Source organism: Silurus aristotelis (genome assembly GCF_946808225.1).
Source record: "Silurus aristotelis genome assembly, chromosome: 10".
Lineage (NCBI taxonomy): Eukaryota > Metazoa > Chordata > Actinopteri > Siluriformes > Siluridae > Silurus > Silurus aristotelis.
The window spans coordinates 14,059,790-14,082,892 of NC_139583.1; the positions used below are offsets into that span (position 1 = coordinate 14,059,790).

Below are 23,103 nucleotides of genomic sequence, written 5' to 3' on the forward strand. Positions count from 1 at the left end.
GATGGGCCCTTGCCCTCTTCCCCACTCTGAGGTTGGGGACAGTCTTTTGTTGCTCTAAATCCATGCACTTTCTATTCAGCCGACTGATGGGGGGGTTGGGGGTGTTGCCTGGGAGAGATTAGGCTGCCAGTTCTAGTGAGCACACACACGCACTCAGAAACACACACAGCTTCTTTCTCAGCCAGAGGAATGGCCCAGAAAAACACCTCCTCATTTTTTTTTCTTCTTCATAACAAGAATGGACAGAATCAAGAGTCCCAATCCCAGGCTGGGTGCAAAAACCTGTCGTGTGAATGAGTGTCTGACACTGGTGGTTTGCTTCCAAAACCATGGAAACCTTCAGTTCTAAAGCCATCACATTACGAACCATAAAAACTAACAAAAAATTGCCATAAGAATCATGCGATTTTTTCACGCCGTATTGCATATTCTCAAAACCTACAGGACAACCACTACTGTGCATGCTGGTGGAGTGTATGATGTGTGTACACTACTAAAAAATTAAACCACTGAATATATATTATTATTTAAAAAAATCATTCAAATTCCCTGCTTTGCTCAGAGTTACTGAGTATGACATTATATATATATATATATATATATATATATATATATATATATATATATATATATATATATATATATATATATATATATATAAAATCTAGTTTTAGATTGTATTTCACCAAAATAGATATTTAGACTAGAAATGTTTTCTCACTAGTTTTAGTTTTAGATTCAATTTAACATCATAGCTTTTGGAAAACGGTGCACATTAATGACATTACTGATTAGTGGATTAAAAAAAAAATTGTAATAATATTAATATTATTCAGAGAAATTCCCTCCTTTCAGAACTACTGTGAAGTGTTTGCATGCTGCTTTGTTCCTTTGTTTTATGTAAGGCTCTCATTACCACGTGGTAGTAACAGATTGTTTGAACTGGAAAGAAAAGCCATTCGAAGCTAATTAAGCAGCCATTCCAGGCACTATTCACGAGCAGAAGACCGAGAAGCACAGGCATTTGTCAGCGCCTGACCCCGCGTGGTATTGATTGACAACAAACCTTCTTGAATGACAGGCCGAGCCTCCGCCGCCCAATCAGAATCGAGAGCACCCGCGAGCTGCGCCGCGATTGGCCGAGAAGGTGTAAAGCCGCAGACCGAGCCCACGTGGGCAAAAGCTGAAGCAGCCAACCCAGGCTAGGCTGTTACTGCACAACCTCAGACATGGCCGACGTTCACGGGGATCAAACCCAAACAATCTTATTTCCAACTTCGGCTATCCGTCTATCGACATAATGGGTCATATTCTCTCCGTTATACGCGCTTTAAAAGGCTCCGGGGAGGAAAACGGGCTGCACGATTCCAATAATCAGTCTATGAGGCACTCAGATTGAGCCTCACTGATTTTATTCAGAGAATTGCTATCATTTATAGTCACTATCCATACTAGAACGACAATAGATTCATGTGCAAAAGTAATATATATATATTTTTTACCTTTTTTCGACAAATGTCTGGTTTTAGCTGACTGAATAGTTTGACACAACCTTGTAGTAATCCTAATACCATCCAGTACTCATAAATGTGTACTTGGGTGTTATCCGAAGTATTTAATCGTCAAATTAACGCATATATATATATATATATATATATATATTACATTTATATAATATATAATATAAATATTCCAATAAACGCTTATAATAAGGTGGCACAGAAATGTTTAGGGATCACAAAGCTACCTGTTCAGATCTAAAATGGCGAGCATGACGTCACCCAAGTGTCCCCACGTGGGGACGCCACGCTGCGATTGGACGGAGCGCCTCGGTGTGCGCGTCGCTGATTGGTTCGAGAGAGGCGCTTTCGCGGCAGTTCAGCCCTCGTGTCAGTAGTCTGTCTGTGTGTGGCACAGGGCAACGACGCTGGACGGAGAGCAAACGTGAGAGCGGACTACAGCGTATACCATATTCCAGTCTTTCCTCAAACTCTTTTCAAAAATCGGATGTACATTTTGGCACGATTTATTATTCATTTGCGTTTTGGAGGGATTTACACGACCGGCCAGCGGAGTTTTGTGCGGGCGAAGTGAGTAAACCTTTGGCGCTCGGGACGAGAAGCAGTTGAGTCTCTCCAGTCGTTTTCTAGACCCCAGGCGAGAAAGAGACCGGAGATGGTCGAGTTCCGTCCGTGGAACTGAAACATGAACATTTCGACGCGATAGACCTCCAGAGTTCTCAGGAAAAGCGGCTCCGAGTAATAAAGTGGTGCGTTTGGACGCGTGGAGACACCAAGGCAGGTACGAAGCTAGCAGGTTAGCCTAGCCCTGGTATATTGTTCTTGCACAAGTCAGGATCATCCGGATCGCTCCGGGGAGGAAAAAAAAGAAACCTCGAACCTAGCTCCACATTTGCTTTATTATTACTTAGCAACTCGTTTGAGGCTGTATTTTTTTGTTAAAAAAAAAAGTAAAAAGGTGAGGTGTGCACACTGAATGCCCAAACAAAGAAAAAAAAGAAGCGAGGCTTGTGTGTTTGGTGTCGGACAGGTCAGGATCACATACCCGCTACTGTTTGGTTTTCTGAGTATATTAAAGCTTCAACAAAAAAGGCCATCATTGTGCTGAGGAGCTATGATTAGTCTTAATAATAATAATAATAATAATAATTATTACACGTGGACTTAAGTTGTATTTTATTTTTTGACGCGTGCGTGACAAACTTGTCTGAAGACGTGACTGGGTTCCTCTGTACGAGGCTAACAGTCGTGTTTTCTCCACGCTTGTGTTTTTATTGTCTGCCCGTAAAGGTGAAAAGGTTCGAGGCTCGGATCAGAGAGAGAGAGAGAGAGAGGGGGTGTGTGTGCGCGCGCGTGTGCCCCCCCGCAGCTGTGGCCGATGCGCTGAATTACACCGGGGTCATCTCCATCCAGCAAAGCGGCGAGCCTCCGAGAAATAAAGGATACATTTCGCGATGTATCCGCAGGGCCGGCATCCGGTAAGTCGCACATCTTGAACTGATATGAGCCGTAATTTGCTGCATCTGCATCGATTTAGCTGTTCAGATGTCCACAGCTCCTCCACTCTCCCCGTGCACGCGCATTTCTACTCGAAATGCAACAGCAGCTCAAGTAAAAATGAAATGCAAAAAGTAAAAAAAAAAAAATTTAAATTTGCAGTCAGTAATACAGGGAATTGAGGAGAAAAAGCCCAAAAAGTATATGATTACTAGATCGATTTTTATTATTATTTATAATTATTTGTTATTATAACCTGGTTAAATTCCAGAAGAGATGGAGAGAGGTAGGAAGAACCTTGTACAGGTACACGAAATGCAGTTTAGCATCTTCCAAAAGTGCAAATGGTAGCATTATGCAAACTGTCATGTGCAGATAAATATGTAAATATATGTACAGCATGTAAATATAAAGGTTATGGGCAAAAATGTGCAGAAGCTGTTGAGCAAGTACACAAATATATATTTATATATAATTAGTGTGTATAGGGTGTGTGTGTGTATATATAAAATATATACACACACACACGTGTGTAAATTTATAAAAGGATTGCAGAACTGTTGTTTTTTTTGTCCATTCAACTGAACCGATGCTGCTGATTTTTCTGGTGTTAATGTGAGCCTTTAAAGCCTAGATGTCCTGACCCGTTCAGCAACACCCCCCCCCCCCCCCCCCACACACACACACACACACACACACAAACACACATTTTCGAGGCACTCCCGGCGGCTGCAGAATGCATCGAAGCCTGTCTGCTGGAAAACAAATTTGGTCCTCTCGTGGGATGTAATTGAGTTTGATTGATGTGATGGTTGTCTTTCAGGCGCCCCACCAGCCTGGTCAGCCAGGCTTTAAATTCACTGTGGCAGAATCGTGCGACAGAATCAAGGACGAATTCCAGTTCCTGCAAGCTCAGTATCACAGGTAATCTTTGCAAGGTGGTGAGATGCTCAAATAAAGTAATGCGCTGCTTTTAGCACAGCATGAGCAGGGGGGAAAACGGGTCCATATTCTGTCAATAATGCATGCGTCGGTCAACTGAGGAAACAGCGGAAATGTTACTAAAACTTCTTAAGAGAGATTTGAATGTGACCGAGAGTTAAAGAGGATAAAATGGCATTGCGATTCTAGTGTCTAACAGCCTGTGTTGATCCAGTCTGAAGGTGGAGTATGACAAACTGGCCAACGAGAAGACAGAGATGCAGCGCCACTATGTCATGGTAAGATGGTGTGTGTGTGTGTGTGTGTGTGTGTGTGTGTGTGTGTGAGTATGTTTTTAAAATAAAATGGAGGCTGCAATTATGCTCACATTTATCAGGCAAGCATTTGCAGGAGACATTTTTGTGCATAGATGTGACTGGGGAACCTCTCCCAGTGCCTTTAGCTTTATTAAAGGGCCCTGAGTGACTGTTCTAAACCTTGGGCTTCTTTATAAGCTGCCCCTTAGCCACAGGGGTCAATGACCATAGCATTGTCCCCTTTTTACCCCTTCCCTCTCCTCCTTTCTGCATTCTACTCCCCCTTCTCTCTATTGCGCCCTCTCTCCCCCTCCTATCTGCCTCCCTCTGTGCGGGGATCTGATTATTCTCCAAGGAAACGCTGCTCTCGGACAAATGCATGGCTGTAAATTAGGTGAGGGGTGATGGAGGAGGGCCAGGGGCATCTGTGGGAAAATACCCGCTTGCGTCGGAGAACGTACAATCTTTCTGATAATAAGACACACAAACACGGAGCTTGACTGAAAATTGCTGTTAATCTTAAGTGCAAGCTTAATCATTTACACCGTTTGAAAAGAGGCAGATTCAACTGTAAATGTTTGGAGATCAGAAAAGTTGCCCCGCCCCAGGTTTTATGATTAGCAGAAGAACAAACAAAAGGCTTGACGTGCTGTAATTCTACAAGGTCACGCCGTGGAAGTGTATTCCCTTATCTTGGGTAAACACGCGAAGGATGACTTTAACCAATACCCAGGGACGCTAGTTAAACATTCCTTTCGCATTAAGAAGCTTGTCAGACTGATAGGAGGAGGGAAAGGTTAGGTAAACACCAGGAGGAATCCTCCATGCTGACTTTGCTGATAGACGACACTGCAAGCAAAAAAATACTTTACAAAGGAATGATCCCGGGTCAGAGATCCTCCTGTAGTGGGATTATCGATTATTCTGGATTTTTGTTAATTTGGTTCTTTTGGTTACGTCTTTTCCTGACTTGACTTAAAGCAAAAGGGCTAGATTTGAAATGCCAGTGTGAAAGGGTTTAAAGTATTCATCAAAAGCAGTCTATTTCTTACCCTCTTTATTTTTCTCAAAAAACAAACCCAGAAACCATGCACCTCTGTGATGTGTTGTGAGAATATTTGATTGTTTGCATATGCTAAGTGAATTATTATTTTTTTCTTTCCTTTCCAGTACTATGAGATGTCCTATGGGCTGAACATTGAAATGCACAAACAGGTATGTGAGCCTTTGATCCCTCTGTCTTTGTACACACTGTCTCTGGATCATGGATGGTATCCTACATAGAGAGTTGGCATGTTTTGTGTTTGTGTGTGCGCGTGCTTGCGCACAGCCAGTGTTTTTTGTCTTCAGTTTATCTTCACTATTTCCTCCCTATGCAGAGTTAGCCATCATGGTCAGTTCAATGAAATTAAAAAGAAGCAGGCTGCCGGTTCTATTATTTCAGCAGTTTTAAGAAAATTCTATAAAATAAAACCTAGCAAAAAAAATAGCTGCTGCCGTAATTTTAGCTTTTCTTGTCTACTCTTAAAAACGTCACAATTTACCTGACTCATACTCGTTAGAACACAGCATGGGGGGGGAAATACGTTTTCCTTAAAGGACATTCTCAGGAAATGTGTGTTTACGTGTCAATGCATTGTTTTGATTTATTGCATGGCTCCATGTTCTGGATAATAATGCAACTGAAGGATCTTGTTCATGCGGTTGGTTCATCACAGAGGAATGGTGCTAGTTTAGTCTGCTCTCCCTCACCCTCCCTCCACCTCCTGAAGGTTAATAGCATCAGGGAGGAGCAGAAGAGCAGGCGATCCATCAGTGTCCTCTGTGTGTGTCAGTGTGTTGGGCTGTTCGTCAGGTTCCACACTCTTCTGATAGCTCCTGTCACCGACTTATCTCCCAAACAGAAATGGGTTGAGAGGGGGGGGTAAAGAAGGGAAGGAAATGGGGGTGGGATTGTGGAGGCAGTGAGGCGAGCGAGTGGGAGGGCCAGTCCTTTGTAAACAGGTTAATCGACTGATCCATTTTAGCGCTTTTGACTTTTATCAGCCGCTGCCACAGAGCCCATGTAGGCACTTGAATAATTCATCCAGTCCCAGCTCAAACCTGCTTGATGGAGGCAAGAGAGGTGGGTGTTGGCGAACAAATGCGCACACCTCCTCCTGCTCTTCCACATTAACCCCAGTCCAGGAGCACAAGGCAGACGAGGAGCGGTTAACCGCCAGAGGTGGCTCGGATTACTCGATCCACACCGCCATATCCTCCAGACTAAAGGATTTATTTCCACCGACAGGAAAATCCGTCTCTCTGCATCTGAGATGCCCCCCCACCACACACACACACACACACACACACACACACACACACACACACACACAAAAGCCTGCTTCCACCCTTCCAATGTTTTGTGTTTTTAAATAGACGACGGAATGTGGATTTTAGACTGCATTTACTCAACGTCTGATATCTGTAGACAGCTGTAACGGCAAGCGGAAACACCACTCTGATGGCTGTATTGCCCTGTCAATGAGCTGCCACGATGGGTTATTATTATGAGTCGATCCAGGTTTCTCATCTGTTGTGACTAGCATAGTGGAAATCCCCCATCACTCACTGGCCAGGTGGTTGTTTCCTGCGTCTAGAGCCCTGGATTGAGCTGATCTGCCCTGGGTTGACACTGGGACTCTGATCGATGATTTATACAGGGGGGACTCTAGTAAGTGTTTGCTAACTGCTGGATGGCTCTAAGAAGAGAACCAAAGCAAATAGACTCGCTGTATGAGGTGAGCACACACAGCCCCTGTTAAAAGAAAAACACAAGGTGGCTGTAAGTGAGGGCTGGGAGCCCAGAGCCAACTCCACCTATTATTTTCTCACTAAGGAGTCCAAGGTGAGGTACATTGGGTAACAGCATGTTCCCATATACTGTGAATCGGAGCTGTTTGTCATGGTTTGTTTCCAAAGATACAAACCTTACAGGCTGCATCTCTGAAGATTGGTAAACACAAATGACGATTCTTTGCTCATTTTCACACCAACGGCACTGTTATTGTGTGCGAGCTCACTAGATCTGAAGCATGAAACCAGCGGTAGTTCTTCATTACTGTGTCAGACTACCATCCTACTCTCTATTGAGAATTGGAGCCCTATCAGCTTAGCTGGGTCAAGTATTATTTGCAACAGGGAGCAGAATGGCTGCGAGCACCAGTTGTTTTCCCTCTATATTCAATGCTCATCAGTGTCTCACTCTGTTCCGCCCGCCACTGATAGCAACAGACAAATAGCTTTCAGCACGCCATTGACAGGCTGGCCCTAGAGTGCTCTTGAAGGGGTGCTAGACAGGTCCGAGTACCTGTAATTGTGAAGCAGAGCATGAAGCTTGCTGTTCAAGAGCTGGGCTTTCATCTGCTTAAAGTGACAACATCCTATTTTTATCTACAACCAGAGCTAAACAACCTTTCCTACTAGGTTTTCCGTGTGCAGGCTACGTTCTAGTGAAAGAAAAGCATGTGCGGTGGTTTGCATATGTTTTTGCACACAAGGTGGCAAGGGCTTTCTTTTTTTTTTTTTTGCCATACATAGTTCAATGGTTTAGATTGACTGAAAGATAAGTCAACCCTTGACCCCACTCAGCCAGCTGTCAGGGTTGTGGTAAGCTCTTAAGCAATGTGCTCAATGGTGTTTAGACCTCTCAGAAAAATCTTCTCAAATGTTTGCCCCGGAAAGCTTTATCTTGGCAAGTAAGGATTACACATGGAGCTGGCTCTTTTACTTTTTTGTTTATAGTTATTTCCTTTTTTTTCTTCCTCACTTATGAATGATTTGACTTGCACTTTTCAGCATTTCAAAAATTATTACTGTAATATGAAGGAAACATGTAAACACAGTGCAGAGAAAATTGTAACGCTGATTTTTACTGCGTGCATAGCAGCCGGTCGATACAAGCTGGGTCCGAGAGCAGGGAGCATACTGAAAGCAACACATTTTGGCTCTGTCCTCTTATTCACTTTCATCTCCATACTCTGCAATGTGTTTGATGTGGAATACTATCCGCCTAAGATTACTGTCAATGCATCTTCCTTTTCCAGCTGCCTGCTTGCTTGTTCCAGATTGCACACTGCCTGAAATGAATATCGCCACATCGTACTGGGGGAGAGGGCAGGGAAACTTTTATCCATCATCTCATATATTGTGTTTGGCCACGGTGGTCACTTGGCATTTTTCAGCAATATGTTATAAATAATTTCCTGGTCAGCACAGCACTGCATGTTTACTATTGAATGAGAAAAATGAAAAATACGGCTGAAGAGCGATGTGATGTTTGTGCACGGTTCTGGCCCTGGGTTGAACTGGGGCTCATAAATTCTGTAGATGATGCATCTGTAGCCAAGCCTGTTCTCTTTCCCTCTCTCATTACAACATTTTTTTTTGCACCCTCTGGTCACAGTCTGAGCGAAAGCTGTTGCGAGTTGTGGCACAGCTGAGATATTGGCTATGCAGAGAATAGCTGGATTTCCGGTTACAGAATTTAAGTGCTAGACTGGAATTGATGCTTTAGGAGGATATATGGAGAGAGACCAGCCTCCTTCCTTCTGTTATCCGTTCTCTCGGCCTCCCCCTGCTGCCACCATTTCCTCTCTCTTTATCCACCTTTCGTGCACGGTGCTCATCTGATCGACAGGCCGAAAATTCAATTTAATGACCTGCCCGCGTGCCTGTAATATGATTTTACAGGCTGTTACGGTCAAGCCGAGGTAGCATTTGCATAATGATTGGGGCGCAATAGGAGACGGGGGCGCTCGGCCGCAGTTGCCATGGCAACGCTGGCTGCGCTGGTATAGAGAGAGAGAGAGCGAGAGAATGGAGGTCGGGTGTGTATGGCTGAGGAGGGTGGGTGGTGGAGCTGGGAAAATGAGGAAGGGGGGAAGTGAGGGTGGATCGGGCCCAGAATACTGACAGAATTGGCTGTAATCCAGCGCCTCTCATTACCAACTGCTGCAGACATTTCCATCCTCAGCCAAAAGCCTCATCTTAATTCCCAACATCAACAAGTGGCTTTTCAGTATGTAGCCAAGTCTAGTCTGGGCTTAACTTGAAGCATTTCTTACTGCACACTGAAATACAATCGCATCACAAAGCACTTATCTATGAATGACTTCCGGGTTGCAGTGCATGCATCTGATGCAGCATATTAAGTAGCAGGGAAGTCCTCATCAGCATCAGACTGTATTACCAACCCGGCAGCGGGTGAAGTGTAATGGTGCTCTTAGCGTGGCTTTGGCTTCTGTGCGGTTTGGAGTGTACACTCATCGCAGCTGTGCTCCCTCTCCCCTGGGCCCTCCTAATGCTTTAAATATTTCACATGTCAATATCACGCTGTTTGGAGTGTGCCGAGTCAAGCGCTGCTGATTGCCATGGTAATTGACTTAATCGTTGTACACACTAAAAGTGGTTGAGTCAAGGTTTTTTTTTTTTTACACAGCGTTGTACTTTCCAGTGCTGGTCCATTGCCTGATCAGTTTCTGTTTCCATGTCTCTCTTTTACAGACTGAGATTGCTAAAAGGCTTAACGCAATCCTGGTTCAGATCATGCCCTTTCTGTCACAAGAGGTGAGTATTATACTGTTTAATGTGTCTAATGCATGTCAGAAATATTAGTGCACATTTATGTTCTTGATGCTTTAATATGTTACGTTTCGATTTGAAACTAGTTAATCTGCCAATATTTATATATAAACAGAATCCGTATTTACATATAAAAAGATTATGGATAATTTGATCAGATGTAAACACTGGACATTAATTTACCAATACAGATATGGAGATTTTAAGCAAAGATTTCTGATGCTTGCTATATTGCACCCCTAGTTTGCATTCGTTCTTAACTGCGGCTTTATCTGCTTTTTTTTTTTTTTGTACTTTACATATACTTATACAGTTCCTTATTATACAAGGCATATGCCCCCTTGTTTTGCATTGAGCAGCATTTGAATATAGCATGCATTATGAAAATGTTTTCGCTTGCATTTGTGTGGAACGTTTTGGCTACAACTTGACTGTTTGTGTGTGTGTGTGTGTGTGTGTGTGTGTGTGTGTGTGTGTGTGTGTGTGTGTGTGTATTTGTTGAAGCACCAACAGCAGGTTGCACAGGCTGTTGAACGTGCCAAGCAAGTGACCATGACTGAGCTGAATGCCATCATCGGGGTACGTGGACTTCCCAATCTGCCTTTGACCGTGTGTATACCCCTTTTAATTCTTTTTATTTGACTTTAATAAGGGGGCACAGCTGCAGTGTCATCATTCTCAAATTGTTTGTGTAATTAATTATAATTATAAGTCATTGCAACAGAAGTTTGACCTCCTGAATTTAATTATGCGCAGTTTTGCCCCTTTCATGAATTCTATTAAGAAAATTATTTTTAATTGTATTAATAATAACAGTTGTATAGTTGTGATCGAGGTGTCTGAATCTAAGTGCCCAAATGGCCTTGTGTCTGTCATATTTGTGGTTTTGTTTTTGTGTTAATTTCCTATTGGAAGCAGTTTCTAGAAACCATATGCTTTATTTGGATCAAGTTTTACTGGCAAGACTCACCTCTTAGTGCTGACAGAATCCACACACACACACACACACACACACACAGACATTCTGCGCCATCGGATTGATACCTGTAATATATCCCTTTACCATTACAAGTCCATTCATGCCTGCCCAATGCTGTTCAGCTCTGCTTTTTTTCTATCTGCTTCTGATTGATCATTTTTATAGGATTTGGATCAGTGTGAAAGTGAACAGGTCCAGCTCCATGGTCCCAGACCTGGCCCAGCTATACTCTGATTACAGCAGCTGAACTCACATTGACTTGGTCTCTTTCACTAGCATGATTCCAATTCTGGTGGGGAACCAGAAGAGACAGCTGTTTAGCTTGATATCGAAATTCAATTAGGAACTAAACACTGACACACAACTATCCCCCTCCCCATTCTTCAATAATGACTTCCTGGAATCTAGGGCGGAATGAGGCAGGCATGTGGCCGCTCTTAAATGCCAGGCTATCTACTGGGAAGAGCCGATTTGATAGCTTTAATGCCGCGCTGCACCAGACCTGCTTTATTGCTTAATGACTCTGTTAGAAGGGGAGAATCTGAAAGTATTGGTTGAAATTCTACTGGGAAGGTCTGCCTTTATTTTAATTTGCGAATAAGATTAGGTTATTTTTGTTTTGTTTTTATAAGTGGGTCACCTTTACTCCCTTTGAGAACGGATTAAAAACGGAATCGACATTTACGCTTCTGACATTTGATGCTTCTTGCTTTCATATTTATTCCATATATATTTTCTCTTTTGTGCTTTTTTTAAATATCCTTGGGCACTAAGGTATTAGCTTGTGTGTGTGTGTGTGTGTGTGTGTGTGTGTGTGTGTGTGTGTGTGTGTGTGTGTGTGTGTGTGTGTGTGTGTGTGTGTGTGTGTGTGTGTGTGTGTGTGTGTGTGTGTGTGCGCGCGCGTGTATATTTTTATGCAGGAGGCAAGCATTTGTAATTTATACAGCAGTCAGTATGTGCTAGTGCATTTGTGAGCGTAGGTGCCAGCATCCTCATGAATACTTGAAGGCCATGGTGAGGTGCGAGTGGCACGCACCTTCACACACATCCACTGGCAGTGCAGCAGCTGCTAACATGTCTTATTGTTGGATCCCTTAGCAAGTAATCGGATGCATATTAGATGGCCTTGCTTTGCTGCAGCATGTTCATCAAAGAGCTCAAGATGCCTTCCACTGACGGCTTAGCAGTTCTGTCCTCGTCCCAGCAGACAAGTTCGTTTGGTTGTGTATATTTAGAAAAATATTTCACACCCTATTTCCCGGCTGTGGTTATAGGAGTCTGTGTTTAGTTGTTATTGTTCATAGAATGAGTTGACACATGTTGTGGGTGTGTGTTGGGTGTAAGGTTAATGTAAATGTGGTTAAGAGCAGTATGGATAGAGATGTGCACACTACCAGCTTTATTACTGACCAAGCAGCTGCTTTAAAATGTCTGCCCAGACCTCTCGTAGGAATACCTTTTAAAATGGCCTTCACTTAAGGGTGGTAAGGGTCCAATTAGGTGCGTAGAAGATAGAGGGATCTGTTGTAGTCAGTCCAAGGTTGCATGTTGCATGGTTACAGTGCTAAATTGTTTAGTTTATCCCACCTGAGGACAAGAGTAAGTGGGTGTCTAATTTGGCCAGTAGGATATTCTACTGCCCAGCCATATTATTTATTTATTTATTTATTTATTTATTTATTTATTTATTTATTTTCCCATCTGGTGGCCAGCCAGTGTTTGGCAGCGGTACTTCACAGTTGGGGAGGAGATTAATGCCAGCAGAAGAGGTCTTTATCTACGAATATTAAATTAGAGGAGGCATTTTATTTCTTTTTCTTGTCTTCATAGCTGGGGCTCTAATAAGGATTCTCAATGATTGTCCATGCATATTACACATCAGTGGCTCATTAGCCAGAATGAGCAGGGAAAGGCCTCCCCTGTGAATCAACTGCCTTTTTAATTTCCCTCGTGGTCAATCATCTTTTCTAGCTTGCAGACACACACACGCACACATTTTCCCTTCTATATTTATATGTACTTTTTGCACACACACCATAAAATGCATTTTCTTGCACACACATGCCTGACAATCGTACATCCATATACGATAAACACATGACTACTTGCTCCCATCGCTCTTCTTTCTTATGTCCACTTTCTCACTGGTACACATGAGGCCTGCCTCTAACTGAATTGGGGAGAGGGGCAAGGTTGCTGCAGAGATCCCAGGTGGCACTTCACTATATACCATTCTCTTCTCTGCCATTCTCCAAGGCCTTCACAGCAATATACAGCCAGCTGTGCAAATAATCGGCAAAGCTGTTAGCAATTATAGTCACCCCTGAATAAGAGCTTGTGATGGACATCTTAATAATGATTTGTCCTCTGGAAAGGGCAAGTTTCCGGAGCATTCCAGGCTTCTAAATAAGCCTTTAGTATTGATATTTACTCTTGGCATGGCATTAATGACCTGCTAATAATTCCAAAAGGTTGTACCTCTATGATCGCCATACATGGCCAATAATATCTAACCTTTTAACTTCAGAAGAAAATGTGCACTTTCAAGATTTCAGTGAGAATGGCCATAAATGGCAGCTGATTGAGTTGTGGTCTGTATAGAAGTAGGAGGCAGGACATGCCATAACAGCAGCTGAATTATTCAGCCCTCCAGAGCATAGTAATAAATTGTGAAGTGTGCATGTGTTTCTTTTTTTTTTTTTCTTCTTTTTACTGATGTCTGTACTAAGTATTATTTAAGCTTGCTTTAAGCAGCACACTTCCCATGCTGAGAGGCTTTTAACTCCCGTTAGCTTGCTCCAAGCCCTTAAAATATTAATGGGAATATTGAAGGCTTGAACTCTTGCCAGCACGAGTCTGGTTGTTGTTCACTGTAGATACAAACACACACACACACACACACACTTTCATCCCGATTGCAATTAGAGTTTTAAAAGTTTTCATGAGTGACTAATAGTTTGTGAACTAACCAAACAAAATTGTGCGTGTAGCTGTTCAGCTTTTTCACCTGAGAAAAAGGAGGCGGTTGTAAAGCATCTGAGCTGTCAGACACTGAATTCTGTTTTTTTATTTTTATTTTATTATTTATTTATTTATTTTTAAATAACTGTATCCTGAACACGAAAGTGTATCTGGGTGTGTGCCACTTCATTCGTGTTGACTTGGCCATTTTGTTTCAGGTTGATGTCCATCATGGACACTCTTTTTAGGCGGACATGTCGAAACCGGTCTTCTTTCATTGACTTCCTTGTTTTCCAGATTTTTTGCTGAACCATGATTAACTTGTTTTTCCTGATTTCTAAGTGTCTCTCTACCGTTCTGATGTCTCTCTTCTTTCCCACATAGCTGTTCTTTGTGACAAGTATAGAATTGAGCATTTTGTTCTGTCTAAAATATAGAATTAATCTGCAAGTGTTGAAATGCATTTCCTCCAGATTCTGTATGCTTCTGGAATGGACTCGTACTTGCTCAGACTGTTTGTGCATCTGTTTTTTTGTTGGTGTGTGTGTGTTCCCTCTGGCCCACTTGTAGTATGTCTTTCCGCAGCAGCAGCAGCTTCAGGCGCAGCACCTCTCTCATGCTGCTCATGGACCTGTGGCTCTTCCCCCTCACCCCTCGGGCCTGCAGCCCCCAGGCATCCCACCAGTTACAGGTACCGGCTCCGGCCTGCTGGCACTAGGAGCATTGGGCAGCCAGCCCCACCTGCCTGTAAAGGATGAGAAGAACCACCATGACCTAGAGCACAGAGGTGAGAAAGTGTAAACACTGCTAAACAAAGACTAGAGAACTGGGGCTTCAAAAATATTGATTACTTCCTTTTTGGATTTTGAATGATCTAGATAATTTTAACTAAAATTTCCTTTTTATCTGAGCCTGAATGATTATTTTACCTGATGCTGTAATAACCATTAAATAGAAGGCAGCTCTGTCTTTGTAGAAGCATTTACAGAAGTTAAACACTGTTTATTAGCAACATATCACTCATAATTAGAGCATGCTTTCTGGGTCAGGAAAGTGCTTAAATTGGAGGGGGTAATTTTTTTTCTAGGTGATGTCTCTCTCTCTAATTTAGAGAAAGACACTGATTCTTGTTGTTTATTTCTTCTCGGTGGCCGGCCAATCGTCATGTCTAATTCTCTACTCCAACTGGATCCACTGACTGCAGAGAGCACGGTGAGTGCCCAGTTTCCCATTGGCTCACATGTTGGCTTGTATCTCTCTCCCTCTCGTTTTCTTTTTTTTTTTCTTTTGTCACATATTCTCTGTTCAGTCGCCCACTCTTACTCGCTCTGATTCTGTCTTTCTTTGTCTGTCTTTCTTCCTGCTTGAAAAAGCTTTTTAACCTGTTTCACGCCTAAGAAATTTTCCATTAATGTAAATGTCAAGCAAGGCTTCTATTGCCTGAAACCCTCACAAGTTGCACCGCATACAGTAATCTGCTTTCATTAAAGTGACTAATGGGGGAACAAGGTTCTCTATGAAATAAGTGCTCTCATCTGTATGCAGATGGGAAATGACTCATATCACAGTGTACAGATTAGCACTACTGTGTAATTGCATCACAATTAAAGACAACTTTAACTCTCCTCCCTTCTTAGCAGATTTAATTGATCCCTCCTCAGCCTCTGGTATACCTCATCCCTTATTACTGCTCTGTTTTCCTGCACTTTTTTTGTCTGCTTGATAACTTTGCATTAACATAGGCAGAGGCATTGTTTTCCTGCCTCTCATCTCCTTGTAAAAGGCGTTTATTTGATGGCAGGGTTTAAATCTCTTTGGTGGCCGATTGCAGCAGTTAGATTGGGTTTCAAACAGTCCCAGCCAGAACTGAATGGGTGCAGTCATGTCTAACGGAAGAGGAGCTCCTCTAGCATTTACGACCCCGGGCCTGTGTGTGCCTGCGTGTTGTGCTTGTGTCTTGGGTCATCTGATAGCATAGTTGTGACTCTATTTAATGAGACACGCCAAGCATCTCTTTAAAAGGTCAGGCATCTCACACACACACGCGTGCGCGCACACACACACACACACACACACACACACACACACACACACACAAACACAGAAAGGACGTTGGGCTCTCTGCCCAGTCTGCTACTTTATCTTGCTTCTCAGCTTAGTCTCTTTTTACACTTGCCATGAACTTGGAGGCATTCTTGCCCTCTTGTGCTGCACATTCTCTCTAGGATGAAGGAAACCTAAGAGAAGCTCTGTTTGGATTATGATGAGAAAATGTCTAAAGTACTTAAAGGCCTCTATGCTTCCCTGGTACTTTCTTCCTGAGGCTGATGAGTACATGGAACATTTTGGAGGATATTCCAATGAAATAGTCTTGGCCTCTTAGGAAAAAAAAGGGGTTTTGTGAGTTCTTGGAATACATTTTATGGAGAACAGACAGTCTTGTTGTGTGATTGTGTGTGAATGGTCTTATTTTTCTGTGTGTGAGTAAACCTGAAAAATAAAATGAGGATCCACTGGACATTAGCTTACTTCTTGAGTGCAGCTGCCTGCATGTAACCTGCCTGCCTTTTCCCATTTGTTTGTAGCCAGCCAACTACACAGACTTGGAGTCAGAGCTCAGCATGCTACAGCAATCAATGGCCATTACATGGTCACACACACACACTCGCTCACACACACAGTCCAGGCCTGGCTGCTCTCAGATAAAGAGCCGTTGTTCAGCACTAGTACTGCTCATGTCTTCCTGAAGCTGTTTGTTGTCTCTTTTAGGAGGGGAGGGGGGACTGTGAAAACAAGCCCTTCTCTTTGGTCTGCTTAACTGTGGCTGCTCTGTTGTGCAGCCAGCAAATTCTTGGGTGTTTAGTCTAGCGTAGGTTGTTAGATACGGCTTGGCTAGTTTCAGTGCATTGTGTTAAGCCTGTTTTGGGTTTTGTAGGCGGTCAATGGGAATGAATAGGTCTCTTCTGGCTTTTTAAAGTGTGTGGTTTTGGAGTGATATGAACTACTTGTTTTCCTTTTTGTATTTTCCCCTTCCTTTTTCCCCCCCTATCTTGGATTTCTTTCAGAACCCACAGCTGTGAAGTACCTGTCAGCACTGTCTGCTGTTGTTCTAAAATCTGGCTTAAGTTAATATTATTGACACAGGCGTGTTGTTACTCGGTGATTAAGTACATTTAATTTGCTATAAAAAAAATAAGACTTTTTTTTTCTTTTTTCTTTAGAACAACTCTATTTCCCCTTCTGACAGCCTTCGTACTGCCAGCGAGAAACATCGTGGTTCCTCAGACTATAGCTTGGAATCCAAAAAGCGAAAAATGGAAGAGAAGGACAACATGAGCAGATATGTGAGTTTGACAAATGGAATGAAAACTGATTTTAAAACTTTCCAGAACATGTGTGTGTTGGGTAATAGGAGACTGAGGTGGATTTTCTTTTTACGTACAGGATAGTGATGGAGATAAAAGTGATGATCTAGTGGTCGACGTTTCTAATGAGGTGAGATTTTAGTGTACATAACCAGCTGTGGTTTTGAATTTGTTGAACTTTGACATGCTTTGATAGTGCAGTTTGTATGATCCAGTTGCGATACTTACAATGGGTATTTTTTTGGGTTCTTTGTTTGGATTTTTGTGTAGGACCCTGCTACACCCCGAGGCAGCCCAGCACACTCCCCACCAGAAAACGGCATTGACAAGCCCCGCCCTCCCAAAAAGGATACACCGAATAGTCCTGCGTCAGTGGCCTCATCTGGCAGCACACCTTCTTCTAAAACCAAGGAGCATGGCCATGTAAGGACTTACCCATTTTTTTATTTAAATTCCAATTTCATTTGTCGCATACAAATATATACAGAGTATGACATGACATCGATTGCTTCATTTTTTTTTTTTTTTTCCATCCCAATGGTGAATTTCGCCTGAAAGATATGGCAACGCATACAGTTGTCTTTTTTTTTTTTTTTTTTTTTTTTTTTTTTTTGCTTTTGCTTTTATATGGATTAGGAATGAATGCTTCCCAGCCTTGAATTGAAATACATTAGTATTACTTAGTAAATGTCAGACATATAGCATTTCTGTAACAAGGTCTGTCAGATCTTCTGTACTAATAGCTCAAAGTGCTTAACTATTCTAGGCCCCTTTGCCTTGTCAGAAAGATTAAAGGATGAAAGCTGGGGGAGGATAAAAATAAGCTTCATATCCATTGTGCCAGTAATGGCTTTTCTGTTAAGGAGTGGGGTTTATAGCTTCATAAGGATAGCATGTTTATTAGAATAGGACAGTCATAAGTCCAGTGGGGATTCAAACCTCCTACTTGTATGTTGCTTCACACATCTCAGAAGATTTCAAAACTGTATTTGTTTCTCTCTGAATGCAGAATGACAAATCCTCCACACCTGGTCTCAAGTCCAACACTCCCACTCCGCGGAATGATGCCCCGACCCCCGGCACCAGCACCACTCCAGGGTTGCGGCCCATCCTTGGCAAACCCCCCATGGAAGCTTTGGGTAAGTACACTGTTATACATCCACTCTGAACTCTAAATTACTTTCAAAACTGCGTGAGTGACACTTTTCCATAAATCACAAGAAGATTAATCACTAAAATAAAGACCTTAATATGGAATTAACACAAGCATTTTCTTCCTTAGAGAAGTAAAAGTAGCTGTCTCTTAGAACCGTTACTTACTATGATTCAGTGCAGTCAGTGTTGATTGTGATTGGCATTCCACCCACCTAAAGCTTTCTCCTTCTTCCTGCCTATAACTACTGCTAATTTCTGATTCGGCTCTGTGTGTTTATCTCTGTAGCCGCTCCTGCTTTGCGCACTCCACTTTCTATCGCTGGCTCTTACCCAGCTCCTTTTGCCATGATGGGTCACCATGAGATGAATGGCTCACTCACAAGCCCTGGGGTCTACGCCGGCCTACACATCTCTCCCCAGATGAGTGTGGCTGCTGCTGCTGCATACGGTCGTCCATCCATTGTGAGTGATCGTGTGCATGTTTGTCTTTTTGTAGGGCTGATCTCTGTTTTAATAGTGTTTGTTTCCCTTTCTCTTACTCTGGATTGGGAATGCATGCAGATGTAGTTAGCTTGAGAATCGAACTATTAGTCCTTTTGATTAAGTAAGAGTGTGATGCACCCTTATGCACATGTTTTATCATCAAGAGCTTTTAATATCTTGGTTATCGATTACTGTATATGAGAATCTAATTTGTTTATTCACTTCCGTTTTTTTAAGGCTGGTTTTGATCATCCTCATATGAGAGCCCCAGGCCTCCCCGCCAGCCTCACGTCAATTTCTGGGGGAAAACCGTAAGTGGCATGCCAAAATTGACCTCATTCAGAGACTTTCATACACGACACTGTATCTCTGCCTCAGTGCCGAACAGAACAATCTTTTGCAGCTCTTAAGGCATTTCAGACCATTGGCTCATTGCTCTAATTGATTTAATTAACCCACTTCAGGCAGCAGTCATCTCATGCAGTGGTCCACAGAAGGTAATAAATAGGACTTTGTGGTTTATTCTCTCTTGGTCAGGGCCTACTCATTCCATGTTAGTGCTGATGGACAGATGCAGCCTGTGCCCTTCCCTCCCGATGCTCTAATGGGCCCTGGGATCCCACGTCATGCTCGGCAGATCAACACCCTAAGCCACGGTGAGGTGGTATGTGCGGTCACCATCAGCAACCCTACACGTCATGTCTACACTGGAGGCAAGGGCTGTGTGAAGATCTGGGACATCAGCCAACCTGGCAGCAAGAGTCCTGTGTCCCAGCTAGACTGTCTGGTAAGAGATAAACCTGATATTTACTGGTATTATTATAACTGCAGACAGGATGACTTAAATACTTTACCTATTGATATTTTAAGGGGTTATTTCAAAGGTCCGTGGATGCATAAATGAACTAAAATTTTTGTAATTGGGAAAAGATGTCTGAAAATGTTTTTGTACTGTAGCTCTATGTGGTAAGAGACTTCCGTTGGGAGTGTTGAGGATGGACAGGATTAAAAATGAGTTTATTAGAGGAACAGCACATGTAGGGTGTTTTGGAGACAAGGTGAGAGAGGCCCAATTGAGATGGTTTGGACATGTGCAGAGGAGGGACATGGGGTATATCGGTAGGAGAATGCTGAGGATGGAGCCCCCAGGTGGAAAAGAGGAAGACCAAGGAGGAGGATAATGGATGTGGTGAAGAAAGTCATGCATGTAGTTGGTTCGAAAGAGGCCGATGTAGAGGTCAGGGGCGTATAGAGACGGATGATCCGCTGTGGCGAAAGAAGTAGTAGTAGCTCTTTGGAGTAAGGCTACATTTCCAAACTGCATTTTCAACATTTTTGAGAGCTTGCTTTCGGCAGTTATTCATGTTTTAAATTTTTTTCTTTATTAATTTATTTTTTTTTTTTTACAAAAAAAAATCTGTGAATCAGTTTAGAATCATGTGATTAGTGTGTGAATTTTGTATAAAGTGCTCAATATGACCACTTCTTGATTGACTGTACATTGTCCAACATCAGGGGTAGGTTCCCTTTTGTTTTGGCTCACATGTTTGTTCTTCTTTGGAGCAGAACCGGGACAACTACATCCGTTCCTGCAAGCTGTTGCCTGACGGTCGTACGCTGATTGTGGGTGGCGAAGCAAGTACCCTGACCATCTGGGATTTGGCCTCACAGACGCCACGCATCAAAGCTGAGCTGACCTCATCAGCCCCAGCCTGCTACGCTCTGGCCATCAGCCCTGATGCCAAGGTCTGTTTCTCCTGTTGTAGTGACGGTAACATTGCCGTCTGGGACCTCCATAATCAGACGCTTGTCAGGTAAGTCTGTGAGGAGGTGATAAGCGTGACTTGTATTTGACAAATATAATTGGCGGAGCCTCTGACCACCTACTACCTTGTGGGTATTGTAGGCAGTTCCAGGGCCACACAGATGGTGCTAGCTGTATTGACATCTCTCATGATGGCACTAAACTGTGGACGGGTGGCCTGGACAACACTGTGCGCTCGTGGGACCTGAGAGAGGGGCGACAGCTGCAGCAACACGATTTCACCTCTCAGGTCAGATTCTCACTTGTTCTTTTCCTGCCCGCACCGATCAGCAAATTTGTCAGTATATTGAAACTCTCCTGCTTTTTATTTCATGTACAGATCTTTTCACTGGGTTACTGCCCAACGGGCGAGTGGCTGGCCGTGGGCATGGAGAGCAGCAATGTGGAGGTGCTCCACCACACCAAGCCAGACAAGTATCAGCTCCACCTGCATGAGAGCTGTGTGCTGTCTCTTAAATTCGCCTATTGTGGTAAGACACCAAGCCCTATTTAGTTTGCCTTTATGTGGACTATGTGGAACACTTATGTGGCATGTAATTATAGCTACTTTTCAATGATTTTAAATAGCTTACTGTATCTCAAAGACCATTTTAAATGCATGATTCTCGCATTCCGCTGTTTTCTGTTTCAATATAGTTAGTCTTTACATATGAACTGCATTTTTCAATTGAGTACAACCTTGACTGTCCTCTCTCTTTAAGCCTGTGTTCAGTCTCTTTGCACATATCTCTATTTAGCACTATCTTGCTTTGGCAGCACAAGTGAAGCTCTAATTACATTTGATTTTCCTTGACAAGGTAAATGGTTCGTGAGCACTGGAAAGGACAATCTGTTGAACGCGTGGAGGACTCCCTACGGCGCCAGCATATTCCAGGTAGAGAGATCAATAAAGTCTGTCTGCAGGAAGCTCGCCCTAGAGGGCAGAGTGACCGCTAGCTGATGGACAATGCCTGCATCAGCGGAAATGGACCAGAGTGTGTCATTAGTGCCAGGGCTCTGACCACTTAGGCAGGATGTGGGCATATACACACAGCCACCACCCAGTAAATAACACTAAACCTTTAAAGTGCTCAAGGCTGGAGTTAGTGTAAGAGCTAATGATGGTGTGGGGAGAAGTACTTATGTAAACAACGCTAATATATTTTTTTGTGCTTTGAGTGATCAGTTGGGTCAGGGGAGATGAAGAGCCTGTGGGCTGTAGCTTCATGCTGAACATTATATATGTTTTGACAGTTACTTCTCGTTAGACATACTCATTTTATCTTTGCTTTGCCTTTCTTTTCTTTTAGTCAAAGGAATCATCCTCAGTCCTGAGCTGTGACATCTCTGCAGATGACAAGTATATTGTCACCGGCTCTGGAGACAAGAAGGCCACAGTGTATGAGGTGATCTACTAGACAGTGGTAACAGAGTGGAGAAGCTCATCCCATGTTAAAAAGGAGAAATGAGGAATGCTGTCTTGGGGAAACCACACTCCTTTTCTCCTAGCCAGATAAACAGTTCAGCACCTATCTACCTGACACATCCCCTCATCACCCCTTTTTCATGGACTGTGTGACAAACAGCAGGATGGACTAGTCAGATATGGACTTATTTAAAACAGGACTTGAACTGGACTGGAGGACTGGGCAGCCTTTAGCCCAGTTACTTATGCTTCTTACTTGCTCATTCCTTGCCCACTAAACCCAATGTAGGGCATTTGGCACTAGAAAAGAGAATCTTTTTTTGTTGTTTTTTTTCTTTTTCCCCCAGTGTTGGATTTTGTCTTTATTTTTATTATTATTATTTTTTAATAAGGTAAGAATGTTGCAGCATGAAGCGGCGCTTCAATCTGAAACTTTATTCATGTGGAGGTTTTGTGAAAAGTGTACATAATGGAGTATTAAAAGGCCTTTTATAGATTTATATTTTGGTGTTCAGTTACACTCACAATGGTTCTTTCTCTCTCACCCTCTCCTTGATGCTTTGTTTTTTTCCGCTGGGGTTTGGAAATTAGATTAGGACTTTTTTTTTCCTTAAGGATATTCTATCTCTTTTTGTTCCTGAGAAGTTAATTTTCTAGGCTGACCTTTTATGGAAATCTAATTTACCCTCCTTCCCTTCCTCTGAAAAAAAAAAAAAGAAATCAGCCAGATCATATTTCTGGGATGTGTGGGTTTTTTTTTTTTCCCCTTTAAGATACCCTGTGGAATACCCTCTGTGTGGTGGAGAGCCCCTGCCTTATAAACTCCTGTGAGTACCTGAGGCTGATGCTTAGTGAAAAGGGCAGCTTTGGAGGATGGCTGCTCTAAAAAGTGACTCTTCTAACCTCCTCTAACTGGTCACCTAAAAGACAGTCTTCTCAAGAGTGAAAGGGCCAAACAAGGTAGCTGTAGGAAAAAAAGGCATGTGTGTGCTGACAAGGATCCTTCCCCTTACTTGTGACTTCATTACATCGGTGCATTGACTGGACTTAGCA

At 42.9% G+C, this 23,103-nt stretch overlaps 1 protein-coding gene across 5 annotated transcripts; it reads left to right on the forward strand.

Annotated features, from left to right (window-relative positions):
- Positions 1-1,864: 1,864 nt before the first annotated feature.
- On the forward strand, positions 1,865-22,939 carry tle3a (TLE family member 3, transcriptional corepressor a). 5 transcript variants are annotated; one of them, XM_083551536.1, is made up of 20 exons: positions 1,865-2,301; positions 2,811-2,998; positions 3,841-3,941; positions 4,174-4,237; positions 5,426-5,470; positions 9,800-9,862; positions 10,382-10,456; positions 14,388-14,612; positions 17,039-17,161; positions 17,262-17,312; positions 17,453-17,605; positions 18,192-18,321; positions 18,624-18,799; positions 19,058-19,131; positions 19,358-19,607; positions 20,387-20,634; positions 20,727-20,874; positions 20,965-21,115; positions 21,443-21,519; positions 21,935-22,939. In XM_083551536.1, the coding sequence occupies exons 2-20, from the start codon at positions 2,975-2,977 to the stop codon at positions 22,040-22,042; spliced, it is 2,286 nt and encodes a 761-aa protein (XP_083407662.1). In that variant the 5' UTR covers positions 1,865-2,301; positions 2,811-2,974; the 3' UTR covers positions 22,043-22,939. The 5 variants fall into 5 exon arrangements, with proteins under 5 accessions (XP_083407662.1, XP_083407660.1, XP_083407659.1 ...); XM_083551534.1 differs by having other exon boundaries at positions 1,895-2,301; positions 10,382-10,486; positions 14,403-14,612; XM_083551533.1 differs by having other exon boundaries at positions 1,896-2,301; positions 10,382-10,486.
- Positions 22,940-23,103: the final 164 nt, after the last annotated feature.

Excerpts from the sequence above, each read along its gene's own strand:
- tle3a (XM_083551533.1), top strand. The coding sequence starts at position 2,975 with ATGTATCCGCAGGGCCGGCATCCG. Across the intron at positions 3,942-4,173 it reads CTGCAAGCTCAGTATCACAG|TCTGAAGGTGGAGTATGACA; the intron begins GTAATCTTTGCA and ends GTGTTGATCCAG. Across the intron at positions 19,132-19,357 it reads TCAATTTCTGGGGGAAAACC|GGCCTACTCATTCCATGTTA; the intron begins GTAAGTGGCATG and ends TCTCTTGGTCAG.